The sequence below is a fragment of the Cimex lectularius genome, unplaced genomic scaffold (genome assembly GCF_000648675.2).
Source record: "Cimex lectularius strain Harlan isolate CLEC.00 unplaced genomic scaffold, Clec_2.1 scaffold139, whole genome shotgun sequence".
Classification (NCBI taxonomy): Eukaryota; Metazoa; Arthropoda; class Insecta; order Hemiptera; family Cimicidae; genus Cimex; species Cimex lectularius.
The window spans coordinates 78,680-102,216 of record NW_019392832.1 but is presented as its reverse complement, the minus strand read 5'-3'; the positions used below and the strand labels follow the sequence as shown (position 1 = coordinate 102,216).

Genomic DNA, 23,537 nt, shown 5'->3' with positions numbered 1-23,537 from the left:
CAAACTACTATAGGACTTAAATTAAATGCTACACTATTATTTATATTCCTCGGATAATATTAGAATGATGCGTTGATTTATAAAGGCTCAACTCTACTTATGACTTCACCCATTTCGGATTTTGGCAATCTTACGTCAGACCTTATCTTATCCGACCTGACGCCGAAGTTAGGTTTCAAGGGGCTTTGATAGGTCATTTTTTAAACTGCACTCTCACTCATTCTTAAATACGTTCTTTCCTATTCTAATTAAGGGTCGATGGGGTGCTCAATGCTGTACACTCACGCTAATAAATATACTCTCAAAAGATGAAAAAGGAGACATATAACCATGCTTCAATCGGAACAGGGGACCAAAACGATTGCTGCCGTGAGCAAGCACAATATTCTCATATCGGGTGGCAGAAGTTCGACACGCTCTCTATACGGATCCAAGGAATGACATTCAATTAATATGCAATTAATTGGTAAACATTGAGCAATCTTTCTCATCTTCGAAAGTAAGTGTCCGTGCGTCAACCTCTCATGGCATCATTCTTAATCCGGTGAAGATGATCTCTCTTCTACGATTCTGCGCTACTCTTCCGATCCGATTCACCGATGCTGCCATTTCCTTTTATCATTTTTTATTGCATTTTTGCCGTCAGAGGCCGGATGGGCGTTCCGGACTTAAGCCGCCTCAGAATCATCGGCTAATGCTCGTTCTTAAAATTAATTTTATATTGGTTTTGTAAATATTATTTGATTATAGGAGGCTAGCTTAATGTCATTTATTGTTTATTTTTGTTTATAGATAGTTATCTCTTGTTTTTTTATGGCTTCTAGTTTTTTTCTTGTGTTATATTATTCAGTTATTATTAAGAGGGGAGGAACTTTATTCATCTTGTATTATTTCATTTAATTTGATAACAATTTATAAAAGCTAAAAGGTCGTTTATACATTTATTTATTATGCTTATTTTTATGTTAATCTTTCTACTTCCAAACAATGATTCAGGCCACAACAAATCTCAAATACTTGGCGTATGTTGTATTTTTCATGGAAATATCAAAACATGATTAGTATAAATTATTCTTATCAACTGCTATGAAATCATTAACATGGAAGATGTTAATCAGTAATTATTATTGTTCAGTTAAACAATATGCTTATGTTTGCTGTAAATGTGGTTTCTTTGAAGAAAAAAATTCCTGTTGGTTTAACAAAATTTTTTTATAGATTACTTATCTATTGTTATTTATTAGTTATCTACTTTGTGTTTGTAGCTTATTTTTTATTGTCTATGAGAGCTCAGTTGAATGTAAAAGTAGGAGGGGACGCTTGAGTTGTCAATGAATTATTACAGGCAGATGAAACTTTTGGTGTGATGGACTAACAAAGAACTTAATATTTAAATTTTTTTAAATCCTAAAGACGTCTAGATATCCTGACATAATAATCATCATCCTTACACTCTTATTAAGGCGCTGATGTTTTCCGAAATGTTTTTGCAGTATTATGACTATGTTAATGAATACAAATGCGACTTGGATATCAAAACGATACACTTGAAGAAAAAAAATTAGAAGCAATTATGAATTATGCATGAAAGAGGGGAATATGTTTGCATCGTGACGTTTTCGCCTCAGTAGCTCCAAAAAACAACCAATGTCTGAGGGTCAAAATCTTGGAATGCTTCCATATGTTTAGTATATTTTGTAAACAAAAATGAACCATTGTGGATCCAACACGGAAATTATCTCTACCCGTTAAAATTTGGATCAATTAGTTCCCATTGTTCCGTTTCACATGTTGTTCAACCTTTTTAACGTTCAATATTGAATGTCGTCTTTCCTCATCCAAGTCCTAGATCCCCTGTTGTTACATTAAGAAGCATTTTATAGCAAACATTTCCAAAGTTTTTTTACGTTTTGACGAGTGTCGAATTCAAAAGCACCAAAACCAGTTTTCGAAGCTTCCTTACTACACTCAATTCTATTCAAACCTGACTCAATGTTCCGTAAAAGGGACCCCCAAGGCCGAAGTTGAAACCTTGACATCTAGCAACTTCAAAACCGGCGTTCAAATTGAACCTGGAACAATAAAAAAAGTTGCACTGTTTTCACTATAAAAACAACGATTTCTAATTTTATTGAAAATGGTTTATTAAACCTGTTGATGTATTCGAACGCCCATTCCTATATTATAGAGGAAAACAAGAACTTTTATATTGGGAATTGAAAAGAGCAGAAAATTTATCCTGCTTACTTATTTCACGAAGCATGTAGATGTAGATGTACATGTAATGTTCGAGGCAATATACTGCGCCCTTTCATAGTTATCAAGAAATTTAATTACTAGGCCCGTTTTAGTGATTGAATTTCTTCTATAGTTGAACCAATGAGTATTATATATATATACGTTGCACAACCCAAAACACTTCTTTCTTGAAGTTTCTTGAAGTTGGGCAAGTGAAGTTTGTTGTAGCTGTACTTCTTTCCAGAATCTGCATGTGCCGTGTTGGGCTATATCAATCTACTTCAGATGCCCATTCAGTCTGCGGTGTCCTTTCAAGAATTCTGTCAGGATTCGATGCTTTTCCTGCTTCCTATGATGCATTCGGTTATTTCTTTCTTTCCAAAATTTGTGGAATTGTTTAGTGAATATTGAATTAGAATGAGTGAATGCCATTTTCCTCATTTTCATTTCTACCTTTTGGTTAAGATACTCATTGATAGTGTGAATCCCTAGGACACGGAAGGGCTCAGGAACTATCAACAGTATAGCAGCCCCAATATTATTGTTTTTGAACCCTTTGTTCGAGTAGTCGAACCGGGTACATCTCTCAATTGCATGGAATTAATCCGGTAAGATCTCGTTGATTCCATGAGTTCTGAGTGTTTGGTTCCAGGACGGAATACTTCTGCACCCGTGCCTTTCTGCTTTCCAGATCCGTCAGTGTCCCAGCATATGGTGCCGTTCTCAACGGAAGGTTTTTCCTCTTTCTCATTCTTTTTTGTACTTAAATTTGTCGTATCTTGGGGCAATGTGTACCGGATGTTCCTTCCTTAGGCTGTTACTATCTCTCCATTTTAGGTTTAGCGTTGTTGGAGGTTTTTCTTTGATAATGTCATTAATAGTTAATAAGCATACGAGTTTCTAAATTTTCATGAGTAATCTCTTTTGTTATCTGCTATACTTTATTGGCCCAGGCTATTGCGCCATGTGTGAGGATAGGTCATGGTGTACATCCGGATTGATGAAGCATTCATAAAGATGATTTTTAAAATGAGATTTTCGATAAAAATACATGAGGATAAACTCAGGATTTCTCGATTTAACCCCTGGTGTGATAATGTTTTCTATTCACGTCATCATCTTTGTTATTCTAGACAGTCGGCCGAGTGGCAGCCGTAGTTTAAAAATATTATGCAGATCAACTGAGGGCCAATTCAATCCAACATCCATCGGATACTCTTGAAGCCATAAATAAAAATGATCTTCTGACAGAGAATAAACGTAAATAGCAGAAAGCTGCTGAAATGGAGGGCCATTTGTGAAACTTTATTCAAGAAATTCTGCATAATTAGTTGGACAACTGGTTTTAAAACGAAAATTACACAAGCTTGTGTTTTTTGAGCTTATTGTTTAATTCTGAACTCATTTAATGAATTAAATGTCCCTCAAAGGGAAAATCGATGCTTAAATTCTTAGCGAAGGCATGGTATCGAGAAGAATGGTGCCAATATTTTTCTTGGAGGATACGACTTTGGAAGATAACGATTATATAGATAATAATCAAATATAAACATTTTAATCAAATCACTTATGTATTTTAGAGATTATGGTAAATAACAATGTTGAGTATTTATATTTTTGAGATAGAATGGAGAGGGAAAGAACCAAGGATCTAATCGAAATTTCACAATGGTCACATTTTATAGATTAATCTGATTACAAATATTTATAGTTTCATCTTAATTACTTTTTTTATTAAATGTTTTATTTAAAAAAAATTGTTTCCGCTTAAATATAACAAGGTGGAGAGATTTTTGAGCACACTTTGATAAAAATAAAGTCGATAGTGACATTCTTGACTAATGAAATCATAAAACTTGACAAATGTATAGTTTATTTTTATAAAATGTTTTGATATTAAACAAAAAGACTTTTTGGAATGTATTTTTCCACTTGTTTTAAATCAGGCAACTAAATGTATTCGTTAAAAAATAGGTCAGTAATAAACGTAGAAATGATGGCCCAAGTCTTAATTATATCATGCCATAATCATTTTGTACGTCACACGACTTCTAATAATAAGGCAATTATAAAGGAATTTAAATGAAAATTTAATCATTTATCGTTCAAAGTTAGATTATATCATCTTTGTCTGCCTATCCTCGCTGATTATTGTTATCTTCAGGATACTCTGGATCGAGGTGTGGTCCTGAAGAAGAACGTAAATTTAGTTGTTCATCATATTTTTAGCTTTCGACCTATTTTAAAGTCATCATCAGAGCTAAACAGTCTTAAATATTTCTACACATTGGCTTAACTTTAATTAAGTTGTTTAAAGGCGATCACAATTTTTTTGGAAGACCGACTCAGTCCCAAAATTGCCAAGGGCTCTGTTCATATTATATATATAATGTGNCATTGACATAATTAAGTTGTTTAAAGGCGATCACAATTTTTTTGGAAGACCGACTCAGTCCCAAAATTGCCAAGGGCTCTGTTCTTATTATATATATAATGTGTAACATATATAAAATATGTAAAAACATATAAAAATGAAAAAGATCTTACAAGATCTTCAGGATAGGCAGACCACGATTATAGGTAACTATTAAACTATATTAAATCAATTATATTTAGTGATCTTATTTACTAAATTACTTCTTTCAATTAATTAATTTTTCTAAGTAAGGTCTTGGTTGATATGAAAAAGTTAGCGACACCAGCGGGATTCGAACCCACGACCTTCGGCTGGTTAGGTTGTGGGTTCGAATCTCGCTCGTGGCGCTAACTTTTTCATTTCAACCAAGACCTTACTTAGAAAAATTAATTAATTGAAAGAATTAAGCAATATGTCACATCACAGACTTAAGAATTCACTAAAATATTGTTATAGGTTTTTTAAATAATGTAAATTTTTAAGGCTTTATCTTGTTTAATTATTTGTTTTTTGTTAAAAAAAACAAAAAAAAAAACAATTCTATGGTGGGTTTTTAAGGAAAATTCAGTGCTTATTTAAACTTTATTTAGTCGTTTCGGGAATGAACATCCATCATCATCATAATCATATATTTTTTAAATTATAATATTTTTCATTATATACAGTTTTTTAAATGGTATATGAATTTATAGCAAGATTTCCTGCATTGTGAGTTGTTTGATGTGTACCTTTCCTGGGTAGTACTTTTTCCAAGTACATTATATCATTTTTGGATTAATTTTTTCTTATAGATTTTTTAATAATTTGGAAATTTTGAAGTCTAAAAGGTGAATGAGAAAAAGCAATAACTTTTAAAAAAGATACTGATGATGTATGTAAATTCCCGAAACGTAAAAAAAATGTAAATAGGATATAGAAACGAAAAAGGAGACAGGGGAGCGAAACATTTGTTGATGTGCACGAGAATGACAACTTTCAATTAAGTGAAACAAGCTGAGCAATATTTTGCTACATTCCGTACACATATATGGGCTTTAACCCACAAGGCTGCTAGAGGTCAGCTAGGCCATTTTGTAAACTTAGACTCTCTCACTCATTCTTACATACGTTCTTTCATATTTATGTACCATTCAGGGTGGTGTAAGACTCGATATTCTATTATAAATTAAACAAATAATAAATTTACTTAAAAAACCCCCACATGGAATTGTTTTTTTTAAACAAAAACCGAGAATAATGTTGTAACATTGTTTTATGGTGGGTGTCTTTTGATCTCCGAAACTGATTGATGTCAAGATCAAGTTTTTGAATTAATATTAACTTAAAATAATTTGAAAATCTTCAGATTTGTTCTTTTCATATGCTGTATCGACCTGTCTAGTATGAAACAAAGTGGAACGGAATGTAATTTTAAAAGGGTGTGATCATGAGTCATCTAAAAGAGGGTTCAGAGGTGGGAGGTTGTGATCAGTCAGATCGTTATATCGTCATAATCTTATATTATTACGCATAGGCCGGAGAATGTAAGTTTGTTTGGGTTTTGCTAGGTTTAAAACGTAGAGAACATTAGCCTGTTGTGGATTTGTGGGAGAAGGATTCGTCCTTGATGGCAAACTCAGTCGGAATGTAAAGCTGACTGGGGCCCAACCTTGAAAAGAGGCTCGGAATCTTTAGTAAAAACCGTTTGAACAAATTACCTTCAACAATGAAAATAAACCTATCAAACATTTCCTAAATATTCTCAAAAATTTAAGTTTTACGCACTCAGAGACTCATAAATTAAAAATATGCAATATCCTTTAAATTTGGAGGAGTGTACACAAGAGGAAAAGCAATAGCCTTATTTACTAACGATAAAAAGAAACTAAGAAAGTAGAGTAAATCATGACGAGGAAAACAATAACAAAATTTCCACTTCTACTTATTGGTAATTAAATGTGTTAAAATTTGAGATTTTTTGAGCATTTTCTTAGTGCCAGAAAGAATATTGTTAGTATCGTTTAATCCACTTATACAGGAGGACTTAAAGTCCCCGTTGAGTGGACAAGGGGTCAAAACCACTTTACATTACAGTTTTCATACTATTACCAATTAAGAAGCAAAGGTTCTGCCGGGATTCGAACCCTGAACCGCTAGCTTGGCAAATACTCGTCGCTCTAAACACTCGGCCACAGTTGTCCCCTGTTTAACATATTAATGAGACAAAGTTAACAACATAATTTGCAATACTCCTCTTAAAGCAATTAATACACATAAAATCACTCATTCTCACCAATTGGGCTTCCGTCCTCACCATACCACAATCCAACAAGGTTTCAGAGTTGTCAACATCTCCTCTACTCTAGAAAGTAAAGAATATTGCTTGGGTGAGTTTCTAGATATAGCCCAAGCTTTTGGCTTATATAAAACTTAAAACCTTCCTACCCATTTTCTATTGTCTTATCCTGAAATTCTACGTAACCGACCTCTGCTTCTGAGCGAGGTGCGGCGAGTTCTCGGAAGTCAGAGAGATACAAGCCGGCGTCCCACAAGGTCCCATCTTTTATATCATTTATATTGTTGACTTACCTGTACACCTTAATACCATCATCACCACTTACCCGAACAATACCGTAATTTTGTCCTTTAACTCATATCCTATCCGAGCGCTACGTCAAACATCCAAAAATACCTTGAGCTTATCGATGACTGGTGCAACAAAAAGTGGAGGATAAGGCTCAATGGGAAAAATATACTCGGTGTAAGCTCTCACATTGAAGAAACAAACAGGCCCTCCATTGTCCATCTTCAAGAAAGAAGAACCGACTTCCATTCAAGTCAGATACGTAGGATTATAACTAGACAGCAGACTGACGTGGAATCTTCACACAAGACGTAAAAGACAACAACTTAACAGAAGATTTGGACAGGTACGAAGACTACTAGAACCAAAATCTGCCTTCACTGTCAACACTAAATTAACCTTATACAAGTCTTCACTGCGGCCACTTTGGACATACGGAGTGGAACTGAGGGGTTCTGCCAAGCCATCTAACATCCAGTTATCCAATCAAAAGTCCTCCTCAATCGACTTCAATATTTCTTTTGGCAACTGGTTCTTTGCCGATTCAAAAAGTTTCACTCGATCATTTCGATCTGTCCTAGTCCTACTGGTGAAGCCCTCTCAACACCCATGTTACAGCGGTGCAGTGCTTGCATTATGTGTTAGTGTTGTGACCGTGTGAAAAAAAAGTTTTATCAATCAAATTTGAAATATCTCTAGGTGTGTATAATATGTATAGAATACAAATAAAATAATATAAAAGAAAATTATAAACGTAGATATTATTACCAATTTTTATGGAAATTTGCAATAGTTAGGTTTTGCTTGTCCCTTCTTTTAACGAATTTATAAATTCTTCTTCACTTCTTTTCTCACAATTCTACTGGAACTGAACACACCTTCTCATGATTTGCAGTTCACATAGAGCGATTTCTTTGCTTTCTTTTTATGGCTAATAGTCTAAGTTCAATTAGCCTCAATTAATTTTATAATCCACCAAGCATCTTTTAACGACATCTTCGCTAAATTGTTCAAAGAAATTAAAGAACTATTTCTTCAGAATATGGGACCCATTTTATTAAATATTTATAATTCAGTTGTAAAGTGAACTTGAACAGGGATTTATCTTGGTTTCTTAGTTGTAGGAATGTTCTACATTGAGATTAATGTTCATTTTCTTTTATAAATTTGTCACAAACAGTGTGCTGGACAGTTTTCTGACCTTACAGAGACCTTACAATTTTCATAATTTCTCTGGAATTCCGAAAAGGCCAGATCTTTATTTCCCATTAGTTTTTTCCATGTGAATTTAAACTCTTTTTATTTATATAAGCAGAATATAAACAGATGTGGCAGGACATTGATCCGATCGTTAGGCGGGATAGTTAGAAGTAAACGTTCGTGAATTTTGGAGAACGTGTAGGCTTAATCATGGGGCGTTGGCAATTGCATAGGACAAGAGAGATGCGAAACCTATGACTGGGAAAGATCAACGACCTATTTCAAAATCTTCGCCAGCCGGGTCGGTCCCTTCTTTCAAGGGTCCGCTGACCTTTCGGCAAATAAAGGAACCGTTAATGAGACAGCCCTAAATTAACAAGGGTGATTTTTATATGGATTTGACCGTCATTGAAGATGGGCTCCGTTCCCCAGGCCATTCCATGTAATTTTCTGAAGGGATTTATAATGTTCACGTTTAGATAATAAAAATCGTAGTAATGACATATAGTTAGCCTCTCAGTGGAACATTAACTAGCAAAATAACAATCTTATTTCAACCATTCTCGCCGAATGCGTCGGCATTTCGCCCTGTTCGATGGTTGGATCTGTCTTTTATTTCTCACATTGGTCTTTTTTTAAGTCATTGTGGGACTTCTCCTTGAGGGCGTACAGTTTGATCCTGTCTACCATCACTGATTTGGTCCGTCAAGCACGTCTTACAGAAAAAAAATCAGGGTGAATAAGCAAATCAGGATGATCGGAATTAGCCAATGAAATACGATAAGCAGTAGCTCAGATCAACCAAAATTTTGCATCCATATGTTTTTTTTACTACAAGCCCTCTTCTCGTCACACAATCGATGACAAGTATTGCGCTTATTTTTTCTAGAATTGCATTAACTTATTTTTCTTTGATAACATATCAGTTAGTATACTTTTAGGGTGTTTACACCTTTGCGATAATAGGGAAGATATCATTGAGTCACAACAAAATAGTGCGGGTGTTTTATTTTGGATCTTGATTCCACATTTGGTTTTCCTTTTATTTTTAGTATTATTTTTAGTATCCTTCTCCCAGACCATCAGTTTGGCTTCCGACCTCAGAACTCCTCTACCCAGCAAGTGTTTCGCGTTGCGGAACGAACAACCTCATCCTTCGAACGCAAAGAATACTGTGTAGGGGCCTTTCTTGATGTTTCACAAGCGTTTCACCGTGCCCGTGGCATGAAGGCCTCCTGTTCAAACTAAAGTGCGTCCTACCAAACAGTCCCTACCTAATCCTTCCTTCCTACCTAACTGAACATTCTTCAGTCGGCCAAGGATCAGCCTACTCCGAATAGTGTCTTCTGGGATCGGGAGTACCTCAGGGTAATGTACTTGGACCGTACTCCTTTACCTCCTCTATACCGCAGATATCCCAACTTGACCCTCCACCATCCTTGCTTCATTTGCTGCACAGCTTTGCTGACCTCTCATACCACAACTGCTTCGGAGGAGCTCCAGGCACATCTGTTAAAAATAGACGAATGAAGCAAACACTGGTATATAGAGCTTAATGAGAGAAAAAGCACACACATGTATAATGATATTCACTCTCCGAAGGAAAACCCCTCATACAATATTCCCATCCCAAAAACAGGCTCCTTACTACGTACTCTTCACATCAAAATCCCTTCGTGCAAAAAATAATTTCCAAGACGTTTTCCACTAAACTTTCATCTCATCCCAACCGAGCTGCCCAATATTAGATAAGGATCCAATAGAAATCACTAAAGAGGTGATGACCTCGGACCTACTGAACGAGGATGCCTTGCGTATAGCTGGGAGAACAACAACCTAAAGACACATGATCCATGCGTGATAGATAAATATATATTTTTTAAATTAGTTACTTGCATATATTATAGACAATTGTTGTGTGCTATAAAAATACGTTTTGCCTAAACATAGGTCGCATAGTCCTGTTGTACTTCTCACGGCTTCGTTTTTCCAAGGCACAGCACTCCCTCCAAAAGCCGTGATATTTCTGTTTAAGTTTTGGTCTTCAGATTGTCTTTTTCTAAATGTTTACAATTCGTAGCTTTTTCTCGTTTATTTTTAATATTCTTTATTACTGTTGGGCCAAAATCCACTTGACATTTGCATAAATCGAGTTTCGTTTACTTCCCGGACGTCAGGGTTTCAACCGGTCCATTTCTATTGTGCTTTGTTCGACGCTTAATCTACTGAGGACTTGTTTGGTCAGGTTCCATATTTGAAAAATGTAAGCAAGGTTATTTTATTTATAGAGACTTTAAACTCCACTGCTTTGATTTCCTTCTTTGTTCGATCGTCAAAACAAAGAAATCGTCCAAGGCAGATATTTTCTAGGCATCGTCACTTTCTAAGTTTCTACTTGGATCTCTTTCGCTGTTTGACAATGAGATCGTTTTCCCCCAACTTTCTTTTCCGTAACGAATCTTGCATCTAACCGAATAAACCTGCATTTTTTCTGAGAACTGTAGCAAGAGCTTGTAAAGAAATGCTTTACGTCTTGTCCTTTTGCCCAATAGGAATGCTATACTTTACTGTTGAAAATTTCCATACGTTGTCTTTTGTCAGGTGCATCGACAAATGAATGCACATTCTTACCCCTTAATTTACCCTTCTATTTCTATGTTTGTGAAATTTTGTTAGCACTAGACTTAATATCCTTCTTAATTCGCCTTCTCCTCTCGAAAATTGGCTCTTTTCCTTGTTGGTTCACAGCACTGAAAACCAGAATTCAAACCACCGCCTCAGACTCTTCAGGCAAGAGTCTGCCTCCTTCCAATGAAATGCTTTCCCAGTATTGTGCCCTCAATCATATTGTTTAATGAATCAATTTGCACATAAAGCAATAAAAAGTTAATGCTCCCAGGCTTAACTTGTGGTTTTCTACCTGAATACTTAAAAATTCAAGGATTACGGTTTTGCGGAATTTGTGGTATGCAAGTCATGTACTAAGTAGGTACTTATATATTATTATATTACTGCTACTTATATATTATTATACAGGGTACATTTCTTAGGTTCATTGTTTCGAATTACTTGTTCATTCGCTGATAGAAATCAAAATTTCATGATATGCAAACATTCTGTTTCCAAAATATTAACCTTTATCTTCTAATTCTGGTTTTCTTTTTATTCGTTAAGGTTAAGTTGTCCGTATTGATTATACATACATGATTTTCCAAGTATGTATGAGGTTCGCCCTGCAAGGAAGTCCCCAGGTTTTGTGTACCTTTTCCATAAAACAGAGATAATAATTATCTAATTTCTTTACAATATTAAATGTCTATATTGTGTAAACACTTAAGAAGGAAAAGTTATGAAATAATTTGTCATGTTTTTTGTGTGCCTGTGTTATGTGCCGCGTACAAAACCGCATTCGGCACATTTGCTTTAAAACCCGAATGTCAGGGGATTTTAAAATTTTAAAATTGCGTTTAATTTAAAGTAAGCAATTTGGAATAATCAGTGGGTTTTTTGCCTAAAACACGAAACGTTTAGCAGTTCAAACGAGCTAGCGCTTATCGGCTGCCTACGCGATGAACTTTCTTAACAATGGACACTTCGGAAAAATTCATTCCTTCAATTCTAGCCTTGCTAACACACAACTTGACGCGAACTAAAATTAAGCCACTTGTGAAAGAAAAAAAAAGAAGTTATTAATTGCTTTATGGTTGTCAGCTTATCAGCAACTGTTCAATTGACGTTTTATTTCTATGTATTTACTGCAGTGCTGGCATTTAATTTTCAGTTTATAGTAGCGAGCTACGTTTTATTAAAAAAATATCGCCAGTTTCTTCTCTGTTTCGAAATTTCGGATTGTACAATTTTAAACGACTAAGGCAGGAAATTAGGCGGTCAACCTTCATCTCGAAAATCTGCGTCTAAAACGTTACATTTATATTCGAAAGTTGGGGGAGTGAATGTGACCAGACTTCTATGTTTTTATCGAGTGTTGGGTTTGTGTTAATTTATTGTAATGAATGTACTTTATTGGCGTGAAAGGAAGGGGGTTGCTTATAACCCCGCCCCGAGGAATATCGAGTACTCTGGGGTGAGTGTATGAAGTCTGGAGAGTAAATGTTATTTATTAGCGTGAAAGGAAGGGGGTTGCTTATAACCCCGCCCGAGGAATATCGAGTACTCTGGGATGAGTGTATGACGTCTGGAGAGTAAATGTTATTTATTAGCGTGAAAGTAAGGGGTTACTTATAACCCCGTCCCGAGGAATATCGAGTACTCTGGGGTAGTTAATGTGACCAGACATCTATGTTTGTGGTGATGTATATATATTAGCCCATGTTTTTGTACTATTCTGTATTTGACAACCTTAGGTATAAACGAGAGTCTAGCATTCTATGATATCAACGTAGTATATATTTGAAATCAGAGAGTCAGTAACCAGATCGAGACGCTCAAATGGCTGCAGATTAAAACAAACTTCGCGTGAAAGAAGAGAAAAAGAAGGAAACCACGCAGAGGGCCGGCGATGACCTCAGCTGTTTGTCGGCCTATAAACTTCCCACTTAATTATTTATTATTTTCGAAAGAAACTATTTTTATAATAAAAACAGACTGGCTTAAATACTCTAAAAGCATAACAGATGAAATATAAATTTTATGTTAGTTGATAAAAGTTCCCTCTTGATTGAAAGTCGTGGATCAGACGAAAGACCTTGGAGATGATTAAAGGTCTACGGTTGCCCGGAGGGATCATTTGGTTTTATGATTATCTCTGAAAATCGCATTTGTCTTTTTTCTTCGTCTTGTAAAACCTTTTCTTTTTGTCTATAATATCTCGGTAAATTGCTTGATATTTTTATGCCGTTAAATTCAATCATTGTGTTGGTAGAAAAAATAGAATATCCCTGTTTTTGGAATACATTCAAGTCCTGTCAGTACGTTCAAATATTTTTGAACTTCGACTGGACAAATTCCTCGTACAATTGGCTTAGGGTCAAGCCAAATTTAATCAAATAGAAAGTGCGATTTTCAGGAAATCTTCCAAATTATCTTGTGAACTTTGTGTTCCGTTCTCATTAGTGGAATGATTTTCGTCTTTCCCACGACACCTGTCGAACTATCTGTTAAATCAAATCTGCTTTACATACGGAAATACCGATTTTTAGGTAACGTTCCTTAGTGATGACAAAAATCTTCCTAATTTATAAATAATTGTCGATAAAGTGAATTAAATATTTAGGAAATTAATATAATATTATAATTTAATTAATTTAAAAAGCAATTATTTATCAAACAGGAACTTTTTATTTGAAAACGCCAAATATACGATAATAAATCAGCAATAAGAGCATAAAGTCAGGGGTCCCCAATAGTCAGTTTTGGGTCCAACCCTATTAATATTTACATCAACGTTTTCTTCAAATTCAATACAAAATCTGTGCTGGCTTCATTTGCCTACTGCACTGCCTTTCATGTGATCTAGTTTTCTTTTCCGTGTAAAAGCGACTATGGTTGTTTTATTAGGGTTGATTCTAAATCAGCGGTTTTACACCATTCTTCTGTGATTTTTAATCCCTCTTGGATTATATCACAGAGAATGTCCTCGAATTTTCCCCTTGCAGTCAGGACTATGTCGTCCTCATATCCCTGACATTTTATCCCTTTACGATCCAGGGTCGTTTGGACTTACTATAAGAAACCATACCAAAATGAATAGCTCTCCTATATCATGGGTGAAGACTTGAAGATTACCTCGGAGGGTACTTAAACTCGAAACTAGGAGACCACGATGGACGCCACGCAGAGGTCCTGGGTTCGAATCTCGGCCATGGTTATTTAATTATAAATTATGGTTCGGTTATAAATTGATTGCATTGGTCTTATTAAAGAAGATCTGTCTTTAATTAATTAATGTTAGTGAAAAAAAACTAAATTTTTTTAGAGTATATAACGTTATAAATCAACCAAATTGGCTATTATTTTAAAGATATTATAACAGGCGAATCGATCCATTTCTATGGCTTTAATGCACGTTATACTTGGCAGGCCTGCTGGGCGTGCCTCTAATTTTTAGGCCTTGGGTCTTATTCGTCGAATTAATAATAATGCCCAACTCGTCTCGGTGTCTGGATGCGAGTACCGATATTTCAAAAGCATTTGGGTCAAGTTCGTCCTATTTCTGCGTGTAAACGTTGGGAAGGTGAATTCAATTGAATTGGCCTCTGGGAGCGAAGAGGAAATTCTCATCGTTTTCTCGAGCGGAAACTAATTTAAAACTCAGACTGTTGGGTTAGGGCTATTTTTGCAAGCTGATTCAGAGAAAGGGGTTTGTAACAAACCGTCGGAGACTCTGTCACGAGGTTAATTAATTATTTTATTTACTTTATTTCTCTGAGATATTCAATGCAAGGTAAACAAGGCATGAACTCTGAGCCGAATTCAAGTCAAACCCATTGTTTGGTTATTTCATAATTTTAGCGATGAAACATTGAAACCAGAATTTAAAAAAAATGGTTCTCATCAACCTAAAATTTTTTTTCTATATTTTATTACAATCTGCAATTTCTGTTAGATCTGATTTACATATTTACAACTAAACAGCTCAAAAATGAATAGGAATATAGCCAATTTTGCAGTATTTACTTTCCCTAGCATTTTTATTATAAATTGCATTAAAATTTATTAAAAATTATTATGTCTAAGTGAAGGAAAATTTAATTAAGGGATTTTGAAAAATAACCAAATGAAACGTTTTAATTTTATAATTTTGTTTATTGAACATGATAATTTTTTTAAACCAATAAAAACGTGTATAATGTCCTCTGTTAGCTAAAACCTTACTTTTACTAAGGTTGTCCCTGATTTCATAAGAAATTTCACTCCATAGAGGCAATGCTGTACTCAGTTGTTGCAGCCAACTGGCTGTGGATGGTGATCGAAAATCCTTCTCTGCAACGCGTCCCACTTGTGCTCAATGAGATTGAGATCTGGAAAAAATGGGGGAAGGGGCAGATTGAAAATAACCAAGGTTTTCTAAACATTGATGAACAACTCTTCCTCCATGAGGTCTGGGCATTGTCATCCAAAAATGGAAAATCCCTGACAATGTGATCCCTGGTTAAAGGGATGTATTCCTCGATTTCTTGGACATAACGGACTGCATTGAGGTTGCCTTCAACAACTCCGGTTCGCCCTCCCAGCCCAGACCATTACACTGCCTGCTCCAAACTGCACCAAAGGGTGCAGGACTGGGGTATTGAACACATCCCCTGTTGCCGTTAAATTCTTCGGCGCCTGATATCACTATACAGACAGAAACACGAGTCATCAGTAAAATAACAGCACTCCAATTGGAGTTCTCTTCTAGGCGCTTGAAGCACCATATTCTTCTGGGTTGCTGGTGGCGTGCTGTTAATGCAGATCGTGAGGCCAACTTCCCAGTATCAAATAGTACTTGATAAAGCCCTTGACCAAACATCTTGTATTTCAGTTAGGATCTGGCGGGCACTATGGAAAGGGTTCCTTCTTTCAGCAGCCATAATATTCCTGTCTTCCCTTACCTTCGTAATGCGCAATCCATTACCAGGCCTCCTATTGGTACTTCCAGTCTCTCAGAATCGGGCTCAAGCCAACTGCCTCTGCGATATTCACTTGCCGGTGACCTCCATGACACAATCTCACAATAATATTGCGAACTTCTGTTCCAAGATGATTGTCTTTCCATGGTTAAATAGAATACAACTCGATTAAAATGGGGAAATGAGGAGAAAAGGTGTTTATTTACAAGATGACTAATCTTCATGTTTGCTATTCTTAAGTAAATCCGTTATTAAAAGTGAGGAACATTTGTTTGTTTTTTTCTGTCTTTTCTATTTTGTTTTATCCAACTAACAAGAATATCGGTTAATTTAATTAAAATTAATAGAATAAGAATAAATTACAATTATCTCTATTCATTTTTGAGCAGTTTATTTACATACATATTTACAGCAAATAATCAATACTATTCTCCCACTTCACTTCTTACTCATCAGAAAGGGGGTCGCGGGGTCATTTCCTCTTAAGACGCTTGATGGGATTAAACTTGGGCGAGATTGTTGGGGTGAAGAGATTATCGTGGGACTTGGTAAATTTTTGAGGAATTAATTTTTGCATAAACGGGATTTTAAAATCGATGCGGAGGTTAATATTTGAGAGAAAATACGGAGCAATTATAATGGATCTGAGGTCTTTAGACAGAAATAATTGGAGACGTTGGATATTGCTGATTTTTTGCAAGGCTGTTAGTTTTTAATTATAAATTTTAGGTTCACTCATTTATCGGGTCTCCAACATGTAAAAACTAAGAAAAATAGATCGTTATTCGGTCGAACGCTTCATTTAAGAACGTACTGAACAACAAAATTAAGCACGATCCTTAAAGAAAAGATTTTTCCATTTTCAAAAAAAAAAAAAATCGATAAACATTTCCTTTTTTTACAAAATAGAAGAAAAAACATATCCAAACTGTTTTAACAAGTAATTTACCAGTTTCGACCATTAGATCCGGCATCAGCGTCTTTTTCTCTTTAATCGATCCTTAGCACGGAATCGACGAGAGTGGTAGGGGTTTTTCTGTAACTATAGCGATCGATCCCATGACTATCAACCCCACATTTCACCCTCCCCCGACTGTTCAGTCTTTGCTAAACCATTCAGTCAATGCCTTATGCCTTACTCCTTCGGCAATTTTTTTATCTATCAGGTAACAAAGGAAACAATATTCGTCGCTTTTGCTTACTTCACGCTTACACTGACAATAGAGGAAATTTTAGCACATTCGTCGTGTTTTTGCCTAACAAACGTTATTTTTTTACTGGCTCTTACTGTTTTTGTATGAGATGTCTCTTTTTGAATTTATACCGTTCAAATTTCCAATTCTATGGTCGAACAAACGGCTTAAAGAAGATGTACAGTCTCCGAGAAGAAAAGGAGGATAGTGTTAAAACTTTGATGAAGAAATGGTGGCAAAAAAGTCGATATTTTTAGTGTTTTTCTTTTCTTACAATTATTATAACTTAAAATAATATAAAAAGTAGTAGTGTTAGTTTTAAATAATTGCCATGAATTTTGTTTGGTGTGAACGACAAAAGTTTGTTTCCCAAGTTCACACACTTCCTCGCGGCCAAGTTGAACACACATGCGCAAATCGGTTTTGACTAATTTGTGTTTAACAATTATAAACACAAATTAAAAGAATAAATTATCCCGCAATGCAGTTCTGTTATGTATTATCTATGGTGAACTTTCACCTTTTGGAAGAAGGCTCTTTAAATTTGGGGACGTTGTCTAATGAACATCCGCATTAGCAAGAGATAACAAATATTTAAAAAAATTATAATTTTTTTTCGAAACGATTTAACGTAAGCCGAATCTCAAGAACTGTCCTAAATCACTTTATATCAATTATATCAATTTCATTCGATCGATTTTTCTAAGAAAGTTTCTAAATATGCCACGGGGTTTCGTGATATTATTTTATTTTGTGTTTTCGTTTTTGGCAGCTTCAAGAGTAGATTGTATACAAAATAATTTGAAATTAACTATACTACTACTAATTCTAAAGTTGAAATATGTATAAATGCTAAATATACAGTATAAAGTTGTAGTACTTAGTTCTTTCCTAAAAGCCGATAAGGTCAAGTTAAAAAACAAAAACAAATACATACATAGACGCATCGCGCTACTGTATGATTTATTACACTATAAGCACAGATAATTTATATGACTTTAAATTTGAAATGATTTATTTACTAAATATATACAAAATGTCAGTTAAAATCAACAATGGTCAGCCAGTTGTCAAAAAGTTTAAGATTGCAAACTCTCAAACGTTTGAGTATTTCAACACTTTTTATTTTTGTTCATTAGACGCCAGAAAAAAAATCTATATCAAGCATAAAACCAAAACCAATATTCTAATCTCAATAATATTAAAAGCAAGTGCTTATAAATCCTACAAAAAAACAAAAAACCAACCAAAGACAAGTAAGATAAAAAAATTAGTTTTAATAGTTTAAAAAAAAATGAACTTGTAAATCATAGATAGGTGACATGAGTGACGTGAAGTCAGATAACTAAGAATAAATTTTACAAAATTAGTAAATAAATGAAACAACTCAGATGAAACATCTATCGAAAATCTCTATCTCAAAAATCTGTCGATTAACATTTGTTTACATTAAATTTAAACAAAAGTCTTCCTATATTTTTTTCTTGAATGAATATGCTTTAGTAGAAGACGTGTTTAACCGTGTATAGTAATGACAAGAGTAGCATTAATTATAGTAGTAATTGTATTTGTGATAACATGATTAATAGTATGACACGAGTAGTAGTAATAACGGGAATATTAGTAATAGTTGTGATAACAGTACTGGTAGTAATATGAGTTTTAATGTTGAAGAAACATTTTACCAGCAACCATCTTAAAGATTGTACAGATAGTTTTATCAAACCGTAGCATAAATAATATTATATTTATATTAATACAATTATTTTAATCGTTTTAATGATAGCAATACTACATTATATTGCAAAATATACCATATTGAACTAGGAGAGATAGAATATTACTAATAAATATAATATACAAGCTTTAATTATGTATTTATACAGAATATTAGTAGTAACCCACGATCTTCAGCTAGATACGCCGCTGCTCTACCACTTGAGCTATCGTGACCTCGATCCACTCGGACACTAACTTCCCATCTCAACCCCGCCTTTTGAATTTTCCCTCCTTTTTGCCATTTTTCAATGGCGTATCTAGCCGAAGATCGTGAGTTCGAATCCCGCTCGTGCCATTGACTTTTTTATCTCAACTAAAAACCTTAATTGATTGTAATATATTAATTGGTCAAGCGGACCACGAAATTAGTGAATTTAGCTATTTGTAATGTTTAAGCGAATCTTTATCTGTAACCGTTTTAATGATTATACAGTTACTTTTATCAATAAATAATAGTATAAATTGTAAAATTCTTATAGCAGTAAAATTATTTTAATCATTCTAATGATAGCAATAGTACAAAATAACGAAAAAATTATTATACTGAACTAGCAACAACAACTGAGGTAACAATATTACCAATAAATTTGAGTATATGCTTTAACTTTTGAATTATGTATTTATAGAGATAGTATTAGTAGTAACAATAGTAACGTTAACGTGATTAGTATGATAGTAAGAAGTAATTCGATTTTAGTCGTTTTAATAGTTATAACGATAGGATTGGTTCTTAGTAACAGGTTTTAACGACTATACAGACAGTGAAGTAGTAATGTTAGTAGTGATAACAAGAGTAGTAATAACTGGATTATAAGTAATAGAAGTACTAGTGATAACAAGACTAGAAGTAAAATGATTTGTAATGTTTAAGCAAATATTTGCCTGTAACCGTTTTAATGATTATACAGTTAGTTTTATCGATAAAATAATACTATAAATAGTAATATATTTGTAGTAGAATCATTTCAATCGTTTTAATGATGGCAATAGTAAAACAAGTAGAAAAAATTCTATACTGAGCTAACAAAGATAATATACTACTAACGAACTAAGTTACGTGTTTTACCTGTTTTAATTTTATATTTGGTGGAATCGGGAATGTGGTCTAATGTATGTTGTGCATTGAAACTGTACCATGCTTTCCGTGTTTTATTTCACCTTCCTCAGGGCTAAATTACCAGTCAATTTCAAACATTATTTTCTTTCAATTAATTAATCTTTTTACGTAAAGTTTTGGTTGGAACGAATAAGTTAAGTGTCACGAGCGGGATTCGAACCCACGATCTTCGGCTAAAACGTAAAACCTACGTAAAAATATTAATTAATTGAAAGTAATTTGGTCAATAGACCACTAAATATAATGGATTATTTTCTTTTTTCAACATGTATAAAACTTTGTCTCTTTTTTACCATTTATTGTTTTTTTTTTAATTCTAAATATAACGGTATTTTAATAAATATATAAATAGCACTTTTTATAAATTAATATCATAGATTAAGTCGAAAATTTAAGTTGACAGCTCTTTGTTTTCGTAATATTTTCGGTTTAGTATGTGGTATTAATTTGTAAAATAGTGATCCGACCAAATATATTGTGAATAGTTTCTGGTCGATCACCTTTACATAATTATTTTAATTATACTTTTATACAGATATTATCAGTAGTAATAATACTAATGACAACGGGAATATAATGATAGTAAGAAGTAATCGATTCTAGTTGTTTTAATAGTTATGACCGTACGATTAATTATAATAGTAACATGTTTTAACGATTATACAGTACATTTAGTAATAATAATGAAACTAGTTGTTAGTAGGAATAATCGTGGCTGTTAAAACATCATTTAAACTTATTAATAATAAAAGGAACCAGTTTACCATAACCATAATTAAAAGTGCGATACTGTCAAGTGTCTTGATCTTTTTTTATACATGATACCTATTTAATTTTTTTTATAAAACAATACTTGACTAACCTGGACAGCCTGCAGTCATAAAATTTACAAAACCGCCATCAAATTTGAAATAAGGGAGGGCGAATGAATGAATAGAATTAGGTCGCCGGAAAGGGTTGGGTGGTTCGGGGTGGTTTGCGCAACGGGTCCCCTGCCAAATGGATGCTGCCGAAGTGGACGAAGTGTCCTTTGTCAGAGGAAAAGCCCCTGAGGTAATTATAATCGTTAATCTACGTTAATCGTAAATAAATTACGATCGAATCCTCTTCTCTTAGTAAATACATAAAATACAATCTGACATAACCGTGTCGTCGTGTTGCAAATAATCAGTCCAGATTGTTGTCTTATTTATTTAATAAAATTTCTATTTATTCCATTTTTTTTAAAACTAAGCAGGAGAAAATGGTATTTTCAAGACTGGTAAATCCCCCACCGAAACTGCAAAATAAAATCTTGATCCTAGTTCTTTTTTACTGCTGCTGAATTTGTTTAAACCGTCATAGACATTTTATTGCTAGAGGTACTTTTACAACTGCTTGATAATATTTGACCTATTGACCCATAAAGGGCAGCGCCGGATATTCTAGAGTAGTTCGCATGCTATACTTAATAAACTGGAAATACTTTTTTCCTAGCCCTTCCCAGCAAATATCATGAGATTTACTTTCGTAACGTAATAATTATAATTAAACCATAAAAACTTATATAGACGTTCGGTCAATAAGTGCTTAAAATGCTCCATGATGAAGCTGAAAATGGAACAATCAAATACTTATTCATTAATATATTTTAAAATGAAATGTTAGAAGGACAAATCGAATTATTTTCTTTTATTTCAGTACATCTATGGTTTCATTCAAGCCAATTACAATATCAAAGTTTTAATCAAACAGAACATTTGAAAACAACAGAAGTTGCAATTTGAAAACATAAACCTGACATTTCTCATGATCTGATGACGACTTTTACATCAGAGTTGCCAAGACAACCAAGGTAGCCGAAGCATTTTTGTTTTAAAAAAATGCTTGCTAGCATTAACAAACTGTGGAGCTGAAAGGAACCCCAAATATGTGAAACTTCTACCAGAGATCTAAAGTTATCAGGCTTTAGACAACCTTAGAAAACGCCATAGCACACATTATATCAACTAAGTTGAGGTCATTAGCATCAAAGTAATCCTTAAGTATGATCAAGTTTGCTTAAAACAGTTTTACTATACATCATATATTCTACAATTTAATAATAACAGTTTTTCATAAAATCATGGATCAATATATTTAGTATTGATATAATGCCGCAATAAAATAATCATTGCATATATAATTTTTTAAATCCTTGATTATATTATTGTGGAAGATTGCCAGGTAAATAGCTATACAATTTTAAATTGTCCTTCATTGAATCTATAGTTATTATTTAGTGCTTATTGGCATTTACAATCCAATGTGGCTTTTATGAGCTCTCTCCAGTTAAAGATTCTCATCGTCCTTAAATCCTTTTCATCATCTTTCCATCTGATTCTTTGTCTTTCCTTCCTTCTGGTTCCTACCACCTTCTCCTTATATATATTACTCTTGGTAACCACTCCTCTGATGGAGTTTCTATGTGTCCCAACGTTCTCATCTTCTCTGCCTTAATATGGCGTACATCTTGGTGTTCATGTATATCTGTTATTTCCCTATTATTTCTACATCACTCTCCACTTTCGAATTTGGCTCTGTATATTGTTAATAAATAAATGAATTATTAATTTTTTGCTGTCACACTTATTTAAGGCTATGTTTCAGCACCATTTAATTAATTAATAATTAATACTTTGACAGTTGTACCTTTCTTTATTATGATAATTATATTATTGATGAACAATCAAAATAAAGAAACTCCATGTTAGCAAATTTTGTTAGCTTCAATCATACTACATTAAGAAGTTTTTATTCTGTGTAAATCAATTTGTCTGTCTAATTTACTTATTGACATGCATCCAAAATGTAATAATTTTATCCACAAAACTTTTTTTTTAAATAATACTAAAATTATCTAATAAATCAGCTATCTATTCAAACATATTAGCAACTGTTTTTATCAGGTGGGTGTGTTATTATATTATGGAGGGAGATAATAAACGATCGTATAAAACTGACAATACCTTTTACAACGTATTTCAAATAAAAGTTTTGGAAAATTGTATGAGATTGATTAACTTTGTTTCGGTTTACAGTTGGGAGAGCGAGGCTCTGGTCTAAGGCCGAGAAGTCAACAGATACAAGACTTCACAAAAATCAGAGATGATCTTTTGGCGAAAGGAGAACTGTTCGAGGACCCGGAGTTCCTGCCAGTCGACTCTTCGATATTTTTTAGCAAGAAACCTCCAAGACCGTTTGTTTGGATGCGGCCTACTGTAAGAAAAACATTTTTGACCCTGACTTTTCTACATTTAATTTATTATTATAATATTAATTCAATTACATTATATATAAAATAAATACTGATTAAATGTTGGTAATTAAATTGTACAGAATTACTGTTTTAAATTAATTTAGAATCAAATTCGTTTAAAAATTTATGATGTGTTGTAAATATGTTTAATGAAAATGCTCAAATCTTTATGTTCACATTCTC

General features: G+C 33.8%; 1 protein-coding gene across 8 annotated transcripts in view; it reads left to right on the top strand.

Moving 5' to 3' along the window:
- Positions 1-23,537, top strand: part of LOC106672595 (calpain-A) — a 60,901-nt gene that overhangs the window by 29,087 nt on the left and 8,277 nt on the right. For 5 of the 8 annotated variants that reach the window (XM_024228533.1, XM_024228532.1, XM_024228534.1 and 2 more), the window contains one exon: positions 23,137-23,316. In XM_024228533.1, the coding sequence (XP_024084301.1) occupies positions 23,137-23,316 (180 nt within the window). Of the gene's footprint in view, positions 1-17,103; positions 17,155-21,061; positions 21,131-22,997; positions 23,075-23,136; positions 23,317-23,537 lie in introns of those variants that run through there. The other 3 variants (XM_014404141.1, XM_014404139.2, XM_014404140.2) reach the window with 3 other exon arrangements.